The sequence below is a fragment of the Cetorhinus maximus genome, chromosome 3 (genome assembly GCF_964194155.1).
Source record: "Cetorhinus maximus chromosome 3, sCetMax3.hap1.1, whole genome shotgun sequence".
In the NCBI taxonomy this organism is placed as follows: domain Eukaryota; kingdom Metazoa; phylum Chordata; class Chondrichthyes; order Lamniformes; family Cetorhinidae; genus Cetorhinus; species Cetorhinus maximus.
In genome coordinates this window covers 65,263,117-65,282,680 of record NC_135881.1, presented here as the reverse complement: position 1 = coordinate 65,282,680, position 19,564 = coordinate 65,263,117, and the positions used below count along the sequence as shown (strand labels likewise).

At 41.6% G+C, this 19,564-nt stretch overlaps 1 protein-coding gene across 1 annotated transcript in view; it reads left to right on the top strand.

The window, feature by feature from the left end:
* The window catches only part of krit1 (KRIT1 ankyrin repeat containing), a 63,832-nt gene that overhangs the window by 8,288 nt on the left and 35,980 nt on the right, over positions 1-19,564 (top strand). The window contains exons 2-4 of the mRNA XM_078538486.1: positions 3,051-3,210; positions 9,862-9,954; positions 13,819-13,948. Coding sequence (XP_078394612.1) covers positions 3,051-3,210; positions 9,862-9,954; positions 13,819-13,948 — 383 coding nt within the window. The remainder of the gene's footprint in view (positions 1-3,050; positions 3,211-9,861; positions 9,955-13,818; positions 13,949-19,564) is intronic.

Here is a 19,564-nt window from a genome sequence, read left to right as displayed (position 1 = left end):
TCAGGGATTCCATGGTGGAGGCCCGCGGGGGAGATGCAGAGGCCAGCAGTAAGCTAAGCAGGAGTGAGTTCATAATATAAAATTGCTCAAAAGTTGATGCTAATTGGCAAACTTACAAGGCCAAAAGAATGGCTGTGTGGGAAGTGAAAATGTCACACTGATCCCAGACCCAGTGCTTGCCAGGTGAGTTTTTACAGTGTGAGTTGAGTATATAACATCAGATTGTATGTATGCATTAAAATTAATGCCTGATTTATTTTAAAAGTATTTGTGAGTAGGCAGCAACTTTTAAATGATATTTGACGAGTGCTAAAGGCGCAGTAGTTAATTATGTTTAACCTCCTATTGGTTAATATATTTTTTAGAAGACAAACAAAACAGTTCTGGTATGTTGATGAGCATTGCCAGTAAAAGGATTGTTGTATTGTGAGATTTTATTTTTGGAGCTCTCGCTCATCTACTTATACATTCCCTACAGAGTAGATTTTACCTCAAAATCATGATTACTACTATCTGTAACTAATTCATCCTCACTCATGTTGAGTGACTACTATGTTTCTTTATTTAATATTGTTGAGAAACAGTGGGCTAAGTTTTCACTTTAGCAGAAAGGCACAACTTAGGCCAAATCTGCTTTGATTCCAGCAGCTAGTGCAAATGTAGTGATCATAGCAGTCAGTGCATCTGCTATGGTTTTCTCATTGCTTGAAAAGAAAAGGGGTTGCCTGATGTAGTATATAATAGTAATAATGCTTTGATGGTCAGAAGAAAATTGAATGTTGCAGAGTGAAGTAAAGTTGAGATCTAAAGGTATTTAGGCACTTTCATGTTTGTCTTTAAGGAACTTTTGGTGATTTTTCAGTTGAACAACAGCAGACATTTTATTTTAAACCTATTTGTGACAGAAACTCATTGAAACGCTTTTGATTACATTATGATATTCATGGGTGATTAATTTTTTTTAGGGGCAAGTAAAGGGGCAGTGATTAGGAGGAGAGTAGGGAATTGAGTTACTGGTATATGATTCACATCTGGAACATACATTTCACTGATTTCCCTCCGCCCCCTTTGCAGCACCCCTCATTTTAAACTCAATTGCGTTAATACCATCCCACCATATAACTGCACCCTAAAATTATAATACCTAAAATCAGCAAAAGGTAGTGCAAGCAGAAGCAATTATGCCAGTTTAGTTTTTTCATTCTCTTGATTATTTGTGTGCAGTATGTCTATATGTGCCTCTGTGTGAGTGTGTGACTGTTAGGGCTGGAACAGAAGACAATTTTTAACACTGTTAATGTGTCAGTTCCTGCTGACACTGTTCAGTCCTTTTTTTCAAATTAGCATCAGCGACAAACATTTTCCTGTGTTTGGAATACTGGACATCCATGCCATGCAATTGCTAATTATTTGGCTGCAATTGAAATAAAGTGCTACTGGCAACCAGAGCCAAAACAATCTTGAAATGCAAAGAAACAAGTGTGTGCAGTGTTTAGTGACACATTCTCTGAATTCCACAGTGGGATGGGTGAAACTACAAGTTCATTTAGAGTCGTCTCGGGTTTTAACATCACAAAAGGCAACTATATATTAACCAAGGGGGTTTTGATTTTGCAAGTTTAACGCCAGCTTGCTGTGACTAGATGGCAATAATACCATTTTAACACTGACAATGTGTTGTGGACTGTCAACAAACACATTTTTTGCATCTGAACATTGCAAAATACAAAGGACCCTCTCTCCATGATCCAATCTTTCAGTAAACTGGATATTGAGCCAAAGGGAAGAAAAGTTTACTTTCCCCCATTAACTGTCCGCCAGGGTCCACAGTGTCTGAGTGGAAGCTGCAACAGTAGAGGTGTAACTGTTTATATAACTGTTTGGCATTTATGCCAATTAAGTTGTCATCATATAACCTTAGCTGCTTCTCCCATAGACTCTTGCCATTGGTCACACAACATGTCAATCAACACCAAGCCCCGCCTTCCCAAGGATTTTTAATATGTCCTGGTTTTGACGTTGGAAAATCTGGTCACCCTACAATATTGACAACATTTAAAAATATTTAATTGGCTGTGAAGTATTTGGGACATACTGAGGTACTGAAAGGCACGATGTAAATTCCAGTTTGTACTACTTTTGTCCTTTCTATTGCTTTCTGTTAACTGCTGTTTGTAATTATCTAGAATAGGGAAGTTTGAAATCTATTGTATCCGACCAATGTGTTAAACTATCCAAGTGCTTTGTAAGCAGAAATAATCAGTAAATGCTTTGGAAAAACTTTTGTTTTATTCTCTCATGGGATGTGGGCATTGCTGGCTAGACCAGCATTTACTGCCCACCCCTAACTGCCCTTGAGGAGGCAGTGATGAGCGGCAGCCTTGAACTGCTGCACCCACAGTGCTGATGGGAAGGGAGTTCCAGGATTTTAACCCAGGGACAGTAAAGGAACAGTGATGTAGTTTGAAGTCAGGATGGTGTGTGGCTTGGAGGGGTGCTTGCAGGCAGTGATCTTCTCTTGTATCTGCTACTCTTGTCCTTCCAGTGATAGAGGTTGTGGGTTTGGAAGGTGCTGTTGAAGGAACCTTGGTGAGTTGCTGCAGTGCATCTTGTAGATGGTGCACACGCCTGCCACTGTGCATCGGTGGTGAAGGGAATGAATGTTTAAGGTGGTTGATGGAATACAACTGATATGACTGTGATGCATCCCACACTGTAAGCAATCACCAGAAATCATTATTAATATTATATACATATAAAATAAATATATTTTTATTTTATATGTATAAGTAGATCAGTATTAATCCTGGAGTGTCAACTGTGGGCAACAAAAAATAAACTAATTAATGCCTAATAGCTAGGGAGAAATCAGCCACATTGTTTCCTTTATAAGTTTCATCCATCCCTGCAACTTCATTATGTTTAAAGAGAAAGGGTTCTGAAATATGTCTGATCTCATTATTCACGTTCTTTACATTAGTATACAATATATTTTACTCTCTTGTGATGTACCACCTTTTGTATCACACTCGGTTTTGTCTTTTTTGAAGATTCTGCTGCTAGAGTTGCAAAACGAAGGTAAGGAAAAAAAGAGGAAGAAAGTTTTGTTACAAACAAAACTGAAGAGGGATGAAAATAAAGGCCAGGACATTCTCAACTTTGTAGTTGAATCTACCAAACTGACGTCTCCAAACAACCAAGGGGTCAAAGGTAAAACACAAGTACAATTTAATATACGAGAGACTTTGTTAGTACTCATATATAGTTTGGTGTCACTAATTGAAAAGATTCAGTCATGGCTTTTATGTATTGAATGAATGTAGACGTTTGCAGCACACCATATTGAAAACATGGTTTTAATTACCTCTTGCCAATTACAGGTTATGTCAAACAATTCATGTTTATATTAGTGCTGGTGATTTTGTACTTCCCAGTTTTGTAAAGGACTTGAACTTTGTTTTATAGCACCAATTTGGAAAGAATTTGTCAACAAGATTTAAAGATGCAGGGCATAATTTCTTTGACAGTTAAGCATTTGGTTGTCCAAAGGTCAAGAAAGGCACTACAGTATATAAATTCCATTTTGTTCCTTTTCTTTCTTTCCTTTCTAATACTTTGCGGTAACTGCCATTTCCATTTGACCAGAATAAACTTGCAAATATAGTAAACAGTGAGGAGGATAGGAACAGACTTGAGGGGTACATGGAGAGACTGGTGAAAGGGGCAGTCACCTGACATTTAATGCAGAGGAGTGTAAAGTCAAACATTTTGGTAGGAAGAATGAGGAGAGGTAATACAAACTAAATGATAGAATTCTAAAGGGAGTGCAGAAACAGCGACACCTGAGGGTGTACACATACAAATCTTTGAAAGTGGAAGAACAGGTTGAGAAGGCTTTTTAACAAAAAGGCATGTCGGATCCTTGACTTTATTAATATAGGCTTAGAGTACAAAAGCAATGATTCTAAATCTTTGTGAAACATTAAGTAAGCCTCAGCTGAAGTATTCTGTTGATTTCTAGGAAGAATGGCAAGGACTTAAAAAAAAAAGCGTAGGAGATTTACTAGAATGGCAATGAGGGATGAGGCACTTGATACAAACATGGAGCAGGAGTAGGCCACTTTGCTCCTCAAGCCTTCTCTGCCATTCAATAAGATCATGGCTGATCTGATTGTAACCTCATGCCTACCCCGATAACCTTTCATCCCCTTGTTATCAAGAATATATCTAGCTCTGCCTTAAAAATATTCAAAGATCCTGCTTCCACTGCCTTTTGTGGAAGAGAGTTCCAAAGACTCATGACCCCCTGAGAAAATGTTCTCCTTATTGCTGTCTTAAATGAGCGACCCCTTATTTTTTAAACAGTGATCCCTAGATCTAGATTCTCCAACAAGAGGAAACATCCTCTCCACATCTGCTCTGTCAAGACTCATCAGAATCTAAACGGTTTTGACCAAGCCACCTCTTACTCTTCTAAACTCCAGTGGATACAAGCCTAACCTGTCCAACTTTTCCTTATAAGAAAACCTGCCCATTCCTGGTATTTGCCTAGTAAACCTTCCCTGAACTGCTTCTAACGCATTTACATCTTTCCTTAAATAATGAGACCAATGCTGTACACAGTACTCCAGATGTGGTCTCACCAGTGCCCTGTACAACTGAAGCGTAACCTCCCTACTTTTATATTCAATTCCCTTTGCAATAAACAATAACATTCTGTTAGCTTTCCTAATTACTTTATGTACCTGCATACTAGACTTTTGTGATTCATGCACTAGGACACCCAGATCCCTCTGAATCTCAGAGCTCTGCAATCTCTCTCCATTTAGCATTTTGGCAGGAAGAATAAAACAATTTCACATTTGCCCACATTACACTCCATTTGCCAGTTCTTTGCCCACTCAATTAACCTATTTATGTCACTTTGTGGCTTCCCTACGCCATCTTCACAACTTACTTTCCTACCTACTTTAAGTATGCGGAAAGACAGAAGAAGCTGAACAGAGAAAGTTAAGAGGATATTTGTTCAAGGCCATGAATTGTTTTAATAGAGTAAATAAGGAGAAACTGTTTCCAGTGACAGAATGGTTGGTAACCTGACGACACAAACTTCAGGTGATTGGCAAAAGAACCAGAGGTGACACGGGGCTCTTTTATAACACAGCAAGCTGTTATTTAATATATTGCTTGAAAGGGTGGTGGAAGTAGATTCAGTAGTAACTTCCAAAAGGGAAAATATTTACAGGGCTATGGGGAAAGTACAGTGGAGTGACTAATTGGATAGCTCTTTCGAAGAGCTGACACAGGTGTGCTGAGCCAAATAGCCTCCCTCTGTGCTGTGTCATTCTGTGATTGTAAAATGCCACGGCTAATAACTCAATTTATTCATTGGAAATTTATGGAAGTTTCTTTGTTTTCCTTTCCTTAATTGTTCAGTACAGATCAGGAAGTGACAATTTACTTCCATGTTTCTGCTAGTGCTCCTAGACAACGGGACATGAATATATGCACAAAAATGGCCCAAGATGCCTGGCCTTCCAATTTCCTTTCCCGCTTAGTATTGAACTTCAGGACCTCATTGAAAACTAAAATTCTACTCTCTTGCTTGATCACATTAACTATTCACTGTTTTCTTTATTCAGGTGCCAATTAGTCCCATTCCCCTGCTCTTTCCCTGTAGTCCTACACATTTTTCATTTTTAAATGTATATCCAATTCCCTTTTGAAGTTACCATTGAATTTGCTTCTACCACCCCTACAGGTGATGTATTCCAGATCATAACTTGTCATGTAAAAGATATTATACTGCCTCCCACCCCCTGGTCTTTTTGGCAATTATCTTAAATCAACTATCTATTTTCTCCTTATCTACCCTATAATTTTGCGAACAAAAAAAAATTAACTTGGGTACATCTGTGAAAACATCAATTATTAAGTGTTATTCTCATTTGATCAAAATGTGAAGACACATGATTCAATCTAAATTATCATCCCTGTTTCCCCAATTCAAAGATTGGTTGAAGCCCAGAAAGATTAAAAATATGAACTTAAGACTTGGAAAATTTGCCTCTTGATTGAACAATGGAGACTAAAATTTTTCAAAAGGCTCTTATAACGATGTTCACAGACTGGCTATGATGCTACCAAGTGGCCAAATAGTGTAGTTACAACATGGCATATATGCCCAGGTGTTATGATCCAAGCTGAGGTTACCCCTGGACAAGCCTGATCTCAGTGTGCAACCCAGCTTGATAGATCCTAACTTTGTTTGTTTAAATACGTGGAGAGTAGCCACTGAACAGAGGCATAGGAGTCAGCTGATGAACTTTTAACAAAAGAATAAAACATTTATTCAACAAGAAAAGATGGACTATATTACAATACTCCTTCACCCACAACTATACCTTTACAGATGTAAACAGATTTGTAAGGATAACACAAGTTACAAAAGCTATCTTATACACAGTCCATGTAAACCTATGGCACCCTGTGGTCAGACACACCACACTCTAAACCAAATGACAGATGCCACCTCAAACAGATGCAATGGATCTCTCCTCAACTGCCCCCAGACACTTGTCGTACTGCGAGCCAACCAGTCTAACTGAATTCCATCCTTTCAACGAGTGATTCCAATCTCTACTCCCCAGGACCCTGCCTTGGAATCTTCTCCCAAACTGACGTTTTCGCTCACACACCTTCCATAAGGGTTCACCTCCAGGGCTTCAAACTCTCCTTCTGATGTTCCCCTTCTCTGGGTCACCATATGCATTCAAGCTGTCTTCCATGCACACTCTCTCCCCAACTCAGCCTTAATAGCACACCACTGCTTCATGTGCCCATAGCAAAGAATTACAGACCTTCAGTTGTCTCTTTGAACCTTCTTGCTTCTTGCAAGCTGTTCTCACTTTAAATCTGAAACTTTGAGCCTTTCTCTCTGCCCCTCACTCTTAACTTCACTTAACAGGACCTTTTCCCTGGTTCCTGTTCTTCCTTTAACTAGAAGGTCTTCTTTGGACTTTCTCTTCTTTCACTCCCCTGGACTTTTGAGGTTTTTCTTATCTTGGGACTTGATATCTGTCCCCTTTTAGGCTGCTTCTGCTTGACAGCTGCCTTCAAACCAACTGAACTCAAACAGCTTCCAAAACAAACGGCTGTCTTTCTTCTGTGTGTGTCTGTGGGAGGAACCTGCCTGTCTGCCCCCACCACCACCATTACTAGGCAACAGCAGTGTTCTTCCTACTCTTGTATGTTTACTTTTACTTTATAGGGGTTGTAAACATCTCGTTAGAAATGCAAGCAGCCTTTTAAAGTGAAACTAAAACTCTTTGACCTTTTTTAACACACAAATACAGAAATACAAATCAAACCTAATATTTAAAGCTAAAACTCATTCCTAACACCCACAAATACAAGTATAACATACTTATGTGACCATAATATGATAGAATTTACCCTGCAATTTGAGATGAAAAAGCTGGAATCAGATGTAACAGTATTACAGTTGAATAAAGGCAACTACAGAGGCATGGGGAAGGAGCTGGCCAGAATTGACTGGGAGATGAGCCTAGCAGGAAAGACAGTGGAACAGCAATGGCAGGAGTTTCTGGGAGTAATTTGGGAGACACAGCAAAAATTCATCCCTAGGAAGAAGAAGCATAATAAAGGGAGGACAAGGCAACCATGGCTGACAAGAGAAGTCAGGGACAGCATAAAAGCTAAAGAGAAAGCATACAATGCGGCGAAGAGCAGTGGGAAACCAGGGGATTGGGAAGCCTACAAAGGCCAACAGAGGACAACTAAAAAAGAAATAAGGAGGGAGAAGATTAAATATGAGGGTAAACTAGCCAGTAATATAAAAGAAGATTGCAAGAGTTTTTTTAGATATATAAAGGGTAAGAGAGAGGCTAAAGTGGACATTGGGCCACTGGAAAATGACGCTGGAGAAGTAGTAGTGGGGAACAAAGAAATGGCGGAGGAACTGAATAGGTACTTTGCATCAGTCTTCACGGTGGAAGACAGGAGTGATATCCCCAAAGTTCAAGAGAGTCGAGGAGCAGAGGTGAGTATGGTGGCCATTACCAAGGAGAAGGTGCTAGGAAAACTGAAAGGTCTGAAGGTGGATAAATGACCTGGACCAGATGGATTACACCCCAGAGTTCTGAAGGAGATAGCTTAAGAGATGGTGGAGGCGTTAGTGGTGATCTTTCAGGAATCACTGGAGTCGGGGAGGGTCCCAGAGGACTGGAAAATCGTTAATGTAACCCCCCCTGTTTAAGAAGGGAGTGAGGCAAAAGACGGGAAATTACAGGCCGATTAGCCTGACCTCAGTCGTTGGTAAGATTTTAGAGTCCATTATTAAGGATGAGATTTCAGAATACTTGGAAGTGCATGGTAAAATAGGGCAAAGTCAGCATGGTTTCATCAAGGGGAAGTCATGCCTGACAAATCTGCTAGAATTCTTTGAGGAGGTAACGAGTAGGTTAGACCAATGGATGTTATCTACTTGGACTTCCAGAAGGCCTTTGACAAGGTGCCGCAAAGGAGGCTGCTCAGAAAGATAAGAGCCCATGGTGTTAGAGGAAAGGTACTAGCATGGATAGAAGATTGGCTGTCTGGCAGGAGGCAGAGAGTGGGGATAAGGGGGTCCTTCTCAGGATGGCGGCCGATGACTAGTGGAGTTCCTTAGGGGTCAGTGTTGGGACCACAACTTTTCACTTTATACATTAATGATCTAGATGAAGGAACTGAGGGCATCCTGGCTAAGTTTGCAGATGATACAAAGATAGGTGATGGGGCAGGTAGTATTGAGGAGGCAGGGAGGCTGCAGAAGGATTTGGCCAGGTTAGGAGAATGGGCAAAGAAGTGGCAGATGGAATACAACGTGGGGAAGTGTGAGGCCATGCACTTGGGTAGGAAGAATAGAGGCATGGACTATTTTCTAAATGTGGAGAGAATTCAGAAATCTGGAGCGCAAAGGGATTTGGGAGTCCTAGTTCAGCATTCTCTTAAGGCTAACTTGCAGGTTGAGTCAGTAGTTAGGAAGGCAAATGCAATGTTGGCATTTATTTCGAGAGGACTAGAATATAAAAGCAGGGATGTGCTGCTGAGGCTTTATAAGGCTCTGGTCAGACCACATTTAGAATATTATGAGCAATTTTGGGCCCCATATCTCAGGAAGGATGTTCTTGCCCTGGAGAGGGTCCAGAGGAGGTTCACAAGAACGATCCCAGGATTGAAGGGCTTAACATATGAGGAACATTTGAGGACTCTGGGTCTATACTCGATGGAGTTTAGAAAGATGAGGGGGGGATCTGATTGAAACTTACAGAATACTGAAAGGCCTGGATAGAGTGGACGTGGGGAAGATGTTTCCATTAGTAGGAGAGACTAGGACCCGAGGGCACAGCTTCAGAGTAAAGGGAAGACCTTTTAGAACAGAGATGAGGAGAAACTTCTTTAGCCAGAGAGTGGTGAATCTTTGGAATTCATTGCCAGAGAAGGCTGTGGAGGCCAGGTCATTGAGTGTATTTAAGACCGAGATAGATAGGTTCTTGATTGGTAAGGGGATCAAAAGTTACGGGGAGAAGGCGGGAGAATGGGGTTGAGAAACTTATCAGCCATGATTGAATGGCGGAGCAGACTCGATGGGCCGAATGGCCTAATTTCTGCTCCTATGTCTTATAGTCTTATGGTCTTAAGTTATCTCTATTTCCTAACACCAGGCAAAACACACGAAAAGCAAAAATTAACATGAAGAATGAGAAAAATGTGACATTAGAATGTGATACAGATATAATAATAAGCTATATATAAATGTGCATGCCAATAATTGTTACATTATTGTCCTTTTTCTGTTAGGCAAACGAGTGGTGTTGATAAAAGAATTCCCTGTTCAGGGCGAGAATGCTTGCAGAGCAGCTGCACTTTATGTTGTACCAGCAGCAGTTAAGGGTAAGAAAATGGTACTGCAGCAATGCTTCAGTCCATTTTAAGTGTGTTTTATTATAAACACAAGGAAACAATGAAACGACGTGTCACAATTATATAAGTGAAACTATTAATGCACACCTGAATTGCGTGCCTGTGGTCAGAGTTGTTATAGGGACTTGACAGATCATTTGTATGATAAATTTAATAATATCTATGGAGCTATATTTTTAAAAGCAATTTGTAATGAGCTGGCACTAAGAAACTGATCTTAATTTCTGGAATTCAATTAGTAAAAGACAAGGATGAGAAATCAAACACGAGGCACACATTTCTTTTCAAAACTTTGAGTTTGAGAGCAAGTACAGGGATATTTCAGTTGACATTATTCAGTTTATGTTGTTCCTGAGAGCAAGAAAGGTTATTGTACCAATGACCTACTCCTGCCTGAAAATGACTTTGGGCTGTAACTTCTGAGCTCCCCAGTGTCGGATTGGGGAGGGGAGGGGGTGTAGGTACCCCAAAGATGTGCCTGGGAATCTCTCTTGGAACTTCACTGGTAAGGGTTTGCACGGCAATTGCCCTGCACTGGGAACCATCTGAAAATGTGACTTACATCGCAAACTTAATATGGCTCCAGCTGTGTTACACAAAGAGTTACCCAGAAAAAGTTAGGAGAATTAAAACCTCTTCCAACTTCTGGATAACTATTGTAAAGACCCAGACCGACTACCCCACATCCCTGAGGGGCTCTTCCGCCCCCCCCACCCCTTCCACAACCTGAAGTTCGCTCCCCTCACCGAGGTCCAATTTTTTTTTTCTCAACCCACACCCCCCCACCCCGATACCCGATCCCACCCCCTGACCTCTGATTGCCCCCCCCCCCCAAAAATCGTCATCTCTTACCTTAGACACTTACCTTCTCCCTGGCCTGCCGATTTCAATGGGAGCTTTAACTTAGCTGGTTTATGGTAGCTCGTGCAGTAAAAAATGGAGTGTATCCTCCTTCAATCTGACTCTGCTGGACTGTGACGCTGGGTGTCAAGGACAGCTGTGCTGCCGGGATATCACCTGGCCTGAGTCGGAAGGTCAGGCATGGAAGATATTTAGTGTAATAATTGGATACAGAGTGGCAATCCGACACTGGTTGCTACTCCAAAGAAGTTATGGCCCAATGTTATTGAAGAAATGAGAATAGGTAACTGATTGGAATGCTTGCTCCATAGTAGAGTAAACTAATTTATTGATTATTGCCTTTGATTTTATTTATAAGAACAGCTATTTAGGAGACCTTGGGTTGGGATTTTCTACTCCTGCATAACTTCAGTAGGAATGGTTTGCAATGTTCCCCCAATCTCTTCTTCCATGTGCGGAATTTATTTTGTTATATGTACCAATATCAAGATCATGTGCAGTTATGCACCATCAATAGAAACATCAAAACCAATAAAATATATTGTTTTAAAATTACAATAGGTAAGGATGAAGATGAAAGAATACCACCCTCAGCCATTGACAGTAACTTGCTAGTTCACAAATTACCAGATTTACTGAATTCATTTTTAAATTTACCGTGGTGGCATTTGAACTCATGATCTCTAGGTTTTAAGTTCAGTGCCATAAGAATATAAGAAATAGGAGCACAAGTAGCCTTTCAGCCCCTTGAGCCTGCTCCACCAGTCAAAAAGATCATGGCTGATCTGATGAGGCTTTAACTCCGCTTTCCTGCTTTCTCCCATAACCCTTGACCCCCTTGTGAATCAAAAATCTGTCGAACTCAGCCCTGAATATATTCAATGACCCAGCCTTCACTGCTCACTAGGAGAGAAAATTCCAAATACTAACGACCCTCAGAAGAAATTCCTCTTCCCTCTTCTGCTCATGCTTCATCTCCATTATAAACAGTAGGGTTAGCAAGTGGGTCGCAGGAAAGACAAGTGCTGAGTGACAGCTTCAGGAGTTGACACAAATGAATATCGGCTAATACTTCCGCCTGATTAATGTCAGGCTTGGCTCTTGTCCTTTAATTTCCTGTCGCAGGGGAGTCTACCAGTTCTTTGCTTGTATGCTGGAGTGGCAGTAAACCTCATTTAATTGTCAGGGTGGGCTGTAATAATTAAGTGCGTGGCATTTGATGGACTTGTGCAGCTGTGCAGGCACAGAGTTTACATGGAACACCAATGGTTTGCAATAATAAAAGCAGAAAATGCTGGAAAAACCCAGCAGGTGTGACAGCATCTGTGGAGAGAGAACCGTATGACTCTATTTTACTCTGCTGCTAAACCTTGCAAAATTTCTGTGGTCAGTTTCATATGAATAATTTTGGCAAGCTTCCAGTGGGGAATTCTTACTTGCATAAAGGGACACATCTCAGGAAAAGGAAGAAGATCGTTGCTGCAGGGCATGGGCACCCATAAGAAGAGTGGATTGGCTGAAGAAGAATTTATGTTCAATTTTATCATTTCACAAGTTCCCTTGTAGCAATTGTGCATGCACTGTAGGAATGCACTGGTGTTCCCAAAGTTCATGATGATGACAGGAAATATACCGCATGTTTTCCTGCCATTAATGTGGCATTTTGGTGCCTCTGTTCATATTGGGGCAGGATATTCCTTGTCATTTCTGGTGAAAACCTTGGAAGTGATCAGAGTTGGCACAGATGTACAAATAACAGTTTGCAGTGTTGCTTGTTAAACGAGGGCCATTTAACACCATCATTTGTGTATATACACTATGTTCAAATAATTTAATTGCTATGTTTGCTTTAGTGTGTGAAAATCAAGATCATTCTTTGTATTGGGCATTAGTGGTTATACTTGCAGAGGTCTTTGTCAAACACTTGTTGCATTAGTTTATAGAAGGCTGAGCTGGCGCAGCTGATCCACTGTTGGATCTCCTTGTCAATGGTGGCCTTTTGAGGAGGTGGATGCCAAGGTACAGGAAGTGCTCAACATATTCCGGAGACACTCCAACTTATATGGGAGGTGGAATATTTGGCTGACCAGGTGTCCTAGTGTACAGAGCAATTGTCATCACCACACGCCTGTATTGTATTGAGACCTGGAATGTGTATCAGTGAGACATAAGAGGGCTAAATTCCATCAGCAATATCTCCGCTGCATCTTTCAGATTCAATGTGAGTACCGTCGGACAAACACTAGTGCCCTTCTTGAAGCCAACTCCTCTCAGGCTAAGGTCTTGCAAAATCAACTATAATGGACTGGACTCAATTTCTTGATGGCTGCAAAGTGTCTCCTCTGCCAGGTCCTGTTTTCTCAACTCTCAGATGGTCAGTGTTCCAGGGGAGGACAAAGAAAATGCTTCAAATACATTCTGAAGCTCTCCTAGAAGCATTGTAGCATTGACTTTAATGACTGGGAGGAGCTTGCTACCAATTGTTCAGAATGGAGACAACTTGTCCAGCATCCTGCATCATTCTTTTAGTCACAGCGTCTTAATGATGAGACAGAGCAGTGGCAGAGAAGAAAAGAAAAGGAAGCAAATTCTACACTCTGGATCCCACTGCCTTGTGGAAAACCCTGCCCCATGTGCTCAAAGATCTGCAGGTCAAGAATCGGCCTGTTCAATTATGTGAAGACTCATGGCAGAAACTCGCGACCCTCAGTGGATGCCATCCTCAAATGGAGGGACAGCTGTCGCTGATGACAAGTGGTTATAAAATCTGGTTGTAATTTAAAATTCACATCTAGTTTCATAGATGATGTTCTGTCGCTCAAGTCATGTTAATATGAACAGATATATTTTAGATATATTGAACATTTTTTTTCATAACAGAATTGATTGTGTTGATCATGATGTGCATGAATAGTTTGAGTAAAGTGCCAATTGTTCCACCATTAATTTAATTTGTGGTTCTGTCATTTGCAGACAACAGTAAGATACCCTATTGCCTTGGAGCACCAAGTTTTTACTGCTTCCAGGATATTATGCGTGTGTGCAGTGAATCCAGCGCTCATTTTTCTACACTCAGTGCAAAAATGCTCATCGCCTTGGACAAGTAAGTAAACTTACAATTTTTCAGCCTTTACTGTGGTGCAGCATTGCTTCACAATGTACACGCAGAGCTGTTTATAAAAATTGGGATCAAAAATAGTGGAAAAAATATACGTTTGCAACCCTCAACGAGTGGACCTTCACTGGTACTATCCTGAAACTGCGAATAAGAAATGGGAGCTCTACCTCTAATATTTATCTCTCTCCTATATTTATCTCTCTCTACTCCTGGGGAGACGGTGGCGTAGTGGTATTGTCACTGGTAATCCAGAGACCCAGGGTAATGCTCTGGGAACCTGGGTTCGAATCCCTCCATGGTGGAATTTGAATTCAGTAAATATCTGGAATTAAAAGTCTAATGATGACCATGAAACCATTGATTGTCGTAAAAACCCATCTGGTTCACTAATGTCCTTTTAGGGAAGGAAATCTACTGTCCTCACCTGGTCTGGCCTACATGTGACTCCAGACCCTCAGCAATGTGATTGACTCTGAAATGGCCTCTGAGGCAAGGGATGGGCAATAAATGCTGGCTAGCCAGCGACGCCCACATCCCACGAATGAATAAAAAAAACAGAGGTCAGAAGTTCATATGTAGAAGATAATGGGTTTGAATCCAGATTCTACCACTTAAGTTTATTTAATTGGAAGATTTCAATGGGTAGAACAGTTGGAAATTTGTAAAATATTGGGCCGTATTTTGCTGAAATAATGATTGGTGTCCGAGTGATGCACACCATTATTAATGCACAAATTGGCCAACAATTTGCAGCATGGAAGAGATACCCCGTAAGCTATGAATTGCCACAAGTTGCTGACCAATTTGTGCCACTGCACCATTTGCTTCGCAAAATCAGAATTTGCAGTGGTAGTTTAACTGTCCATTAAACCCACCACCGGGAGCTCAGTCTAGTAATTATTAACACCTTTATGACAAAGTGACAACTGTTAATGATGGCCATTCATTCTGCCTTGCCCAAAAAAGTAAGCAATTATAAGCATGAAGTCAGTTGTTCAGGTTATGAATTGCCTGAGGATATTATAAAAATGCCAATTGTTATTTTTTTCCTTACTTTCTGTCCTTTTTTCTTTCTCTGAATTCAATCTTCCCTTCCCTTCCTTCTCTATTTCTCTTTCTGCAACTGATTTGACGTTGAATTCATCCACTCGAATTCATCCTTGTTGTCAATCCTTCCCCTGATTATTTGCCAATCCTTCAATCGTATTGATTTAAGGAGATACTGTTTCTCCTCATCAAAGTCCCAGAAGCCCTGTAAGCCTTGTTGTGCCATTATCAGCTTATGCTTTGAGCAATTTTTTTGACAAAACTTTTAAAAACCTAAATGTGTGATTTTTGTCTCATGGGGCATGCTATGAGATGCCCCACTTCGGCAAAATCTGGCCCTTTATAATTTTTGTCAGCTATCATCCCATTGGTTCTCCTGAGCTGATGCAAAGCTGAGCTGCTTATTGCAAAGTGTAGAAGGCAAGTGCCCAGAGCATACCCAAGTATTCTTCAAGGAGCGACGATGGAGGACTACCTGTGTGCTAAACATCTAAAACACCAGGTTGTAGATAGAGCTGAACAGCCCCACAATCAAAGAATCAGACGGCAGCTCTAACTCTTAACACATCCTGTCACGAATGACGGTGGATGAGTGTAAAACAGGAGGAGGAAGCTCATACTTGTGATATACGTCAGCCCAACTAGTGCATGCCAGAAACCTCCTTGATATTTAAAAAAAAATTTGTTCCTGAGATGTGAGCATCACTCACTAGATCAGCATTTGTTTGCACCCCTAATTGCCCTTGAAGTTGGAGGTGAGCCGCCACCTTGAACCCCTGAAGTTCATCTGGTGCAGATACACAAACACTGATGTTTGGAAAGGAGTTCCAGATTTTCAACCCAATGACAGAGAAGGGATGATGTTGTTCCAAGTCAGTATGGTGATTCGCTGGTGGGGTGGGTGTTGAGCCTCCATTTGTCTCCCATCGTTGTCTTCAATTCGTCCATTTTCACCCCGATGTGTCTCTATTGTTCTCCATGCCTCTAAAAACCTTTTTAAAATCCATTTTGTAATATCCAAGCCTTTGGTCACTGCCTAGGTAAGGCAAGAGAAAATGGGCTCTTTTCACTAAAATAGAGAATAAGGGGATATCTTAGTTTCAAGTTAGAGATATTTTATTAAGATAAAATGGTAAAACTATTTCTACTGATGTTGGTGACTAGAGGGTAGAATTTTGATCATCGTTGCAAGGAGAGGTTTGGTGAAAGTGTTTTCTCTGCAGTGCTCTACCAAAAAAGATATTGGAAGTGGAATCTCCAACACCTGTTAGAAGGGAAATGGACCAGAAGAAGTACTCCAAGGTGTTGCTTCTTCAATATTATTAGTGATTTGCATACGCATGAGCGGATTTACAATGAAGGGGAACAAGATTATTTAATATCACTTTCAAAGAGTTGGCACAGCTGGAGTGGACTGAATGGGCTCCTTGTGTCCCTCAAGTGGAGTACAGTCCAGTTCTGGACACCACACTTCAGGAAGGATTTGAAAGCATTGGAGAGGGTGCAGAAAAGATTCGTGAGAATGAGTCCAGGATTGAGGAACTTCAGTTATGTGGATAGATTGAAGAAACTGGAACTGTTCTCCTTGGAGAAGAGGAAATTGAGGGGACTTGATTGAGGTGCTCAAAACCATAAGGGGTCGGGACAGAATAGACAGGGAGAAACTGTTCCTATTGGTGGGAGGATTGAGGACCAGAGGATATCGATTTAAGTTGATTGGTAAAAGAAGCAGCAGCGACCCGAGGAAAACCTTTTTATGTAGTGAGTGATTAGGATCTGCAATGCGTTGCCTGAGACTGTGGCGGAGGCATTTTTAATTGAAGCCTTTAGAAGAGAACTGAATAATTATCTAGGGAGAAAAAAATTGCAGGGCTGCGTGGAAAAAGCAAGTTAATGGGACTAGGTGGATTGCTGTTGCAGAGAACTAGCATGGACTCGACCGGCCTCCTTCTGTGCTGTAACAATTCTGTGATTCTGTGCATGGCTTGGAGGGGGCCTTGCAGGTGGTGGTGTTCCCATCTGTCTGTTGCCTTTGTCGTTCTAGGTGGTAAATGTCCTGGGTCCCTTGGTGGAGTCCAACACAATAGTACAAGAGATTAGACTAAAGTGTTTGCGGGGAATATTCAGTGTAAAGTGATGGGTGCATGACCCTATTCAGCCTTGTCCTTTGGCACCCCCGTTCCCCCTGTCCCCCCCATCATCATTCCAATATCCAACCAATTCAGTTCACTTCATGTGACATCAAGAAATAGCTGACTACACAGCAAAGTCTATGGGTTCTGACAATATAGTGTAGTGCTGAACACTTGCTCAGGCTGAGCTGCTCTCCTAACAAAGTTGTTGGACTTCAGATACAACACTGGTGTCTATCTAACGGTGTGGAAGATTGCTCAGGGCTATCCATTCCACAGGTTTCGCCATAAACAATTGGGTTCAGAATCATCACAGCCTTGACCCATACAATTTTGATATCCTATGTGAACTTACACTGTACACACCACTGGAAAACTAAAGCTATTACAGTTACCAGCTTTCTTGCAAACCAGCAATTTGATTTTCTTCGCTCTGAGGGCATTAATTTTCCCCATGCAAGAGCTGAATGCCAGAGAAGAGATCAGAGTATTTATCTTACGACCATACAGATTAGGAGCAGGAATAAACCACTTGGCTCTTCAAGCCTGCTCTGCCATTCAATAAGATCATGGTTCGATCTGATTGTAACCTCCTGCCGATCCCCAATAACCTTTCACCCCCTTGTTGATCAAGAATCTATCTAGCTCTGCCTTAAAAATATTCAAAGACTCTGCTTCCACTGCCTTTTGAGGAAGAATTCCAAAGACTCATGACCCTCCTCATCTCAGTCTTAAATGAGCGACCCTTTATTTTTAAACCGTGACCCCTAGTTCTAGATTCTCCCACAAGAGAAAACATCCTCTCCACATCCACTCTGTCAAGACCCCTACAGATCATCAAGGTGTCGATCAAGTCACCTCTCACTCTTCTAAACACCAGTGGATACAAGCCTAATCTGTCCAACCTTTCCTCTTAAGACAACCCACCCATTCCTGGTATTAACTTAGTAAACCTTCTCTGAACTGTTTCTAACGCATTTATATCTTCCCTTTAAATAAGGGGACCAATACTGTGCACAGTACTCCAACAGTACTCCAGATGTGGTCTCAGCAGTGCCCTGTGCAACTGAAGCATAACTTTCCTACTTTTATATTCAATTCCCCTTGCTTTGTTAGCTTTCCTAATTACTTGCTGTACCTACATACTAGCCTTTTGAAATTTATGCACCAGGACACCCAGTTCCCTCTGTATCCCAGAGCTCTGCAATCTCTCACCATTTAGATAATATGTTTCTTTTTTATTCTTCCTGCCAAAGTGAACAATTTCACATTCGCCCACATTATACTCTATTTGCCAGATCTTTGCCCACTCACTTAACCTATCTATGTCACTTTGTAGCCCCCTCCTCTTCGCAACTTACTTTCTGACCTATCTTTGTGTCATCAGCAAATTTAGCAACCATAGCATCTGTCCACAGGCCATTTATATAAATTGTAAAACGTTGAGGCCCCAACACTGATCCCTGTGGCACACCACTCGTTACATCCTGCCAACCAGAAAAAGGCCCATTTATGGCTACTCTCTGTTTCCTGTTAGCTACGCAAATAGTGATGGCGTAGTAGTATTGTCGCTGGACTAGTGATCTAAAGACCCACGGTAATGCTCTGGGGACTCGTGTTCGACTCCCCCACGGCAAATGGTGGAATTTGAATTCAATAAAAATCCTGAATTAAAAGTCTAATGATGACCATGAAACCATTGTCGATTGTTGTAAAAAACCTATCTGGTTCACTTATGTCCATTAGGGAAGGAAATCTGTCGTCCTTAACCTGGTCTGGCCGATATATGACTCCAGACCCACAGTAATGTGGTTGACTCTTCAATGCCCTCTGAAATGGCTGAGCAAGCCACTCAGTTGTAACAAACCGCTAGAAAGTCACAAAAAAGGAATGAAACTGGATGGACCACCCGGCATCGACCGAGGCACCAGAAATGACTACAGCAATCTCAGCCCTGAGGACCCTGCGAAGTCCTCCTTCCTAAAACCTGGGAGTGCTGTCTCTCAGACTAGTCAACCAACAACCTGACATAGTCATCCTCATGGAATCATACCGTACAGATAATGTCCCAGACACCACCATTAGCAGCAAAGGTGGCGCCACAGTGGTATACGGTTGGCAGAGTTGCCCTGGGAGTCCTCAACATCGACTCCGGACCCCATGAAATCTCAGGGCATCAGGTCAAACATGGGCAAGGAAACCTCCAGCTGATTACCACGTACCACCCTCCCTCAGCTGATGAATTAGTGCTCCTCCATGTTGAACACCACTTGGAGGAAGCACTGAGGGTGGCAAGGGCGCAGAATGTACTCTGGGTGGGAGATTTCAATGTCCACCACCAAGAGTGGCTCAGTAGCACCACTACTGACCGAGCTGGACGAGTCCTAAAGGACATAGCTGCTAGACTGGGTTTGTGGCAGGT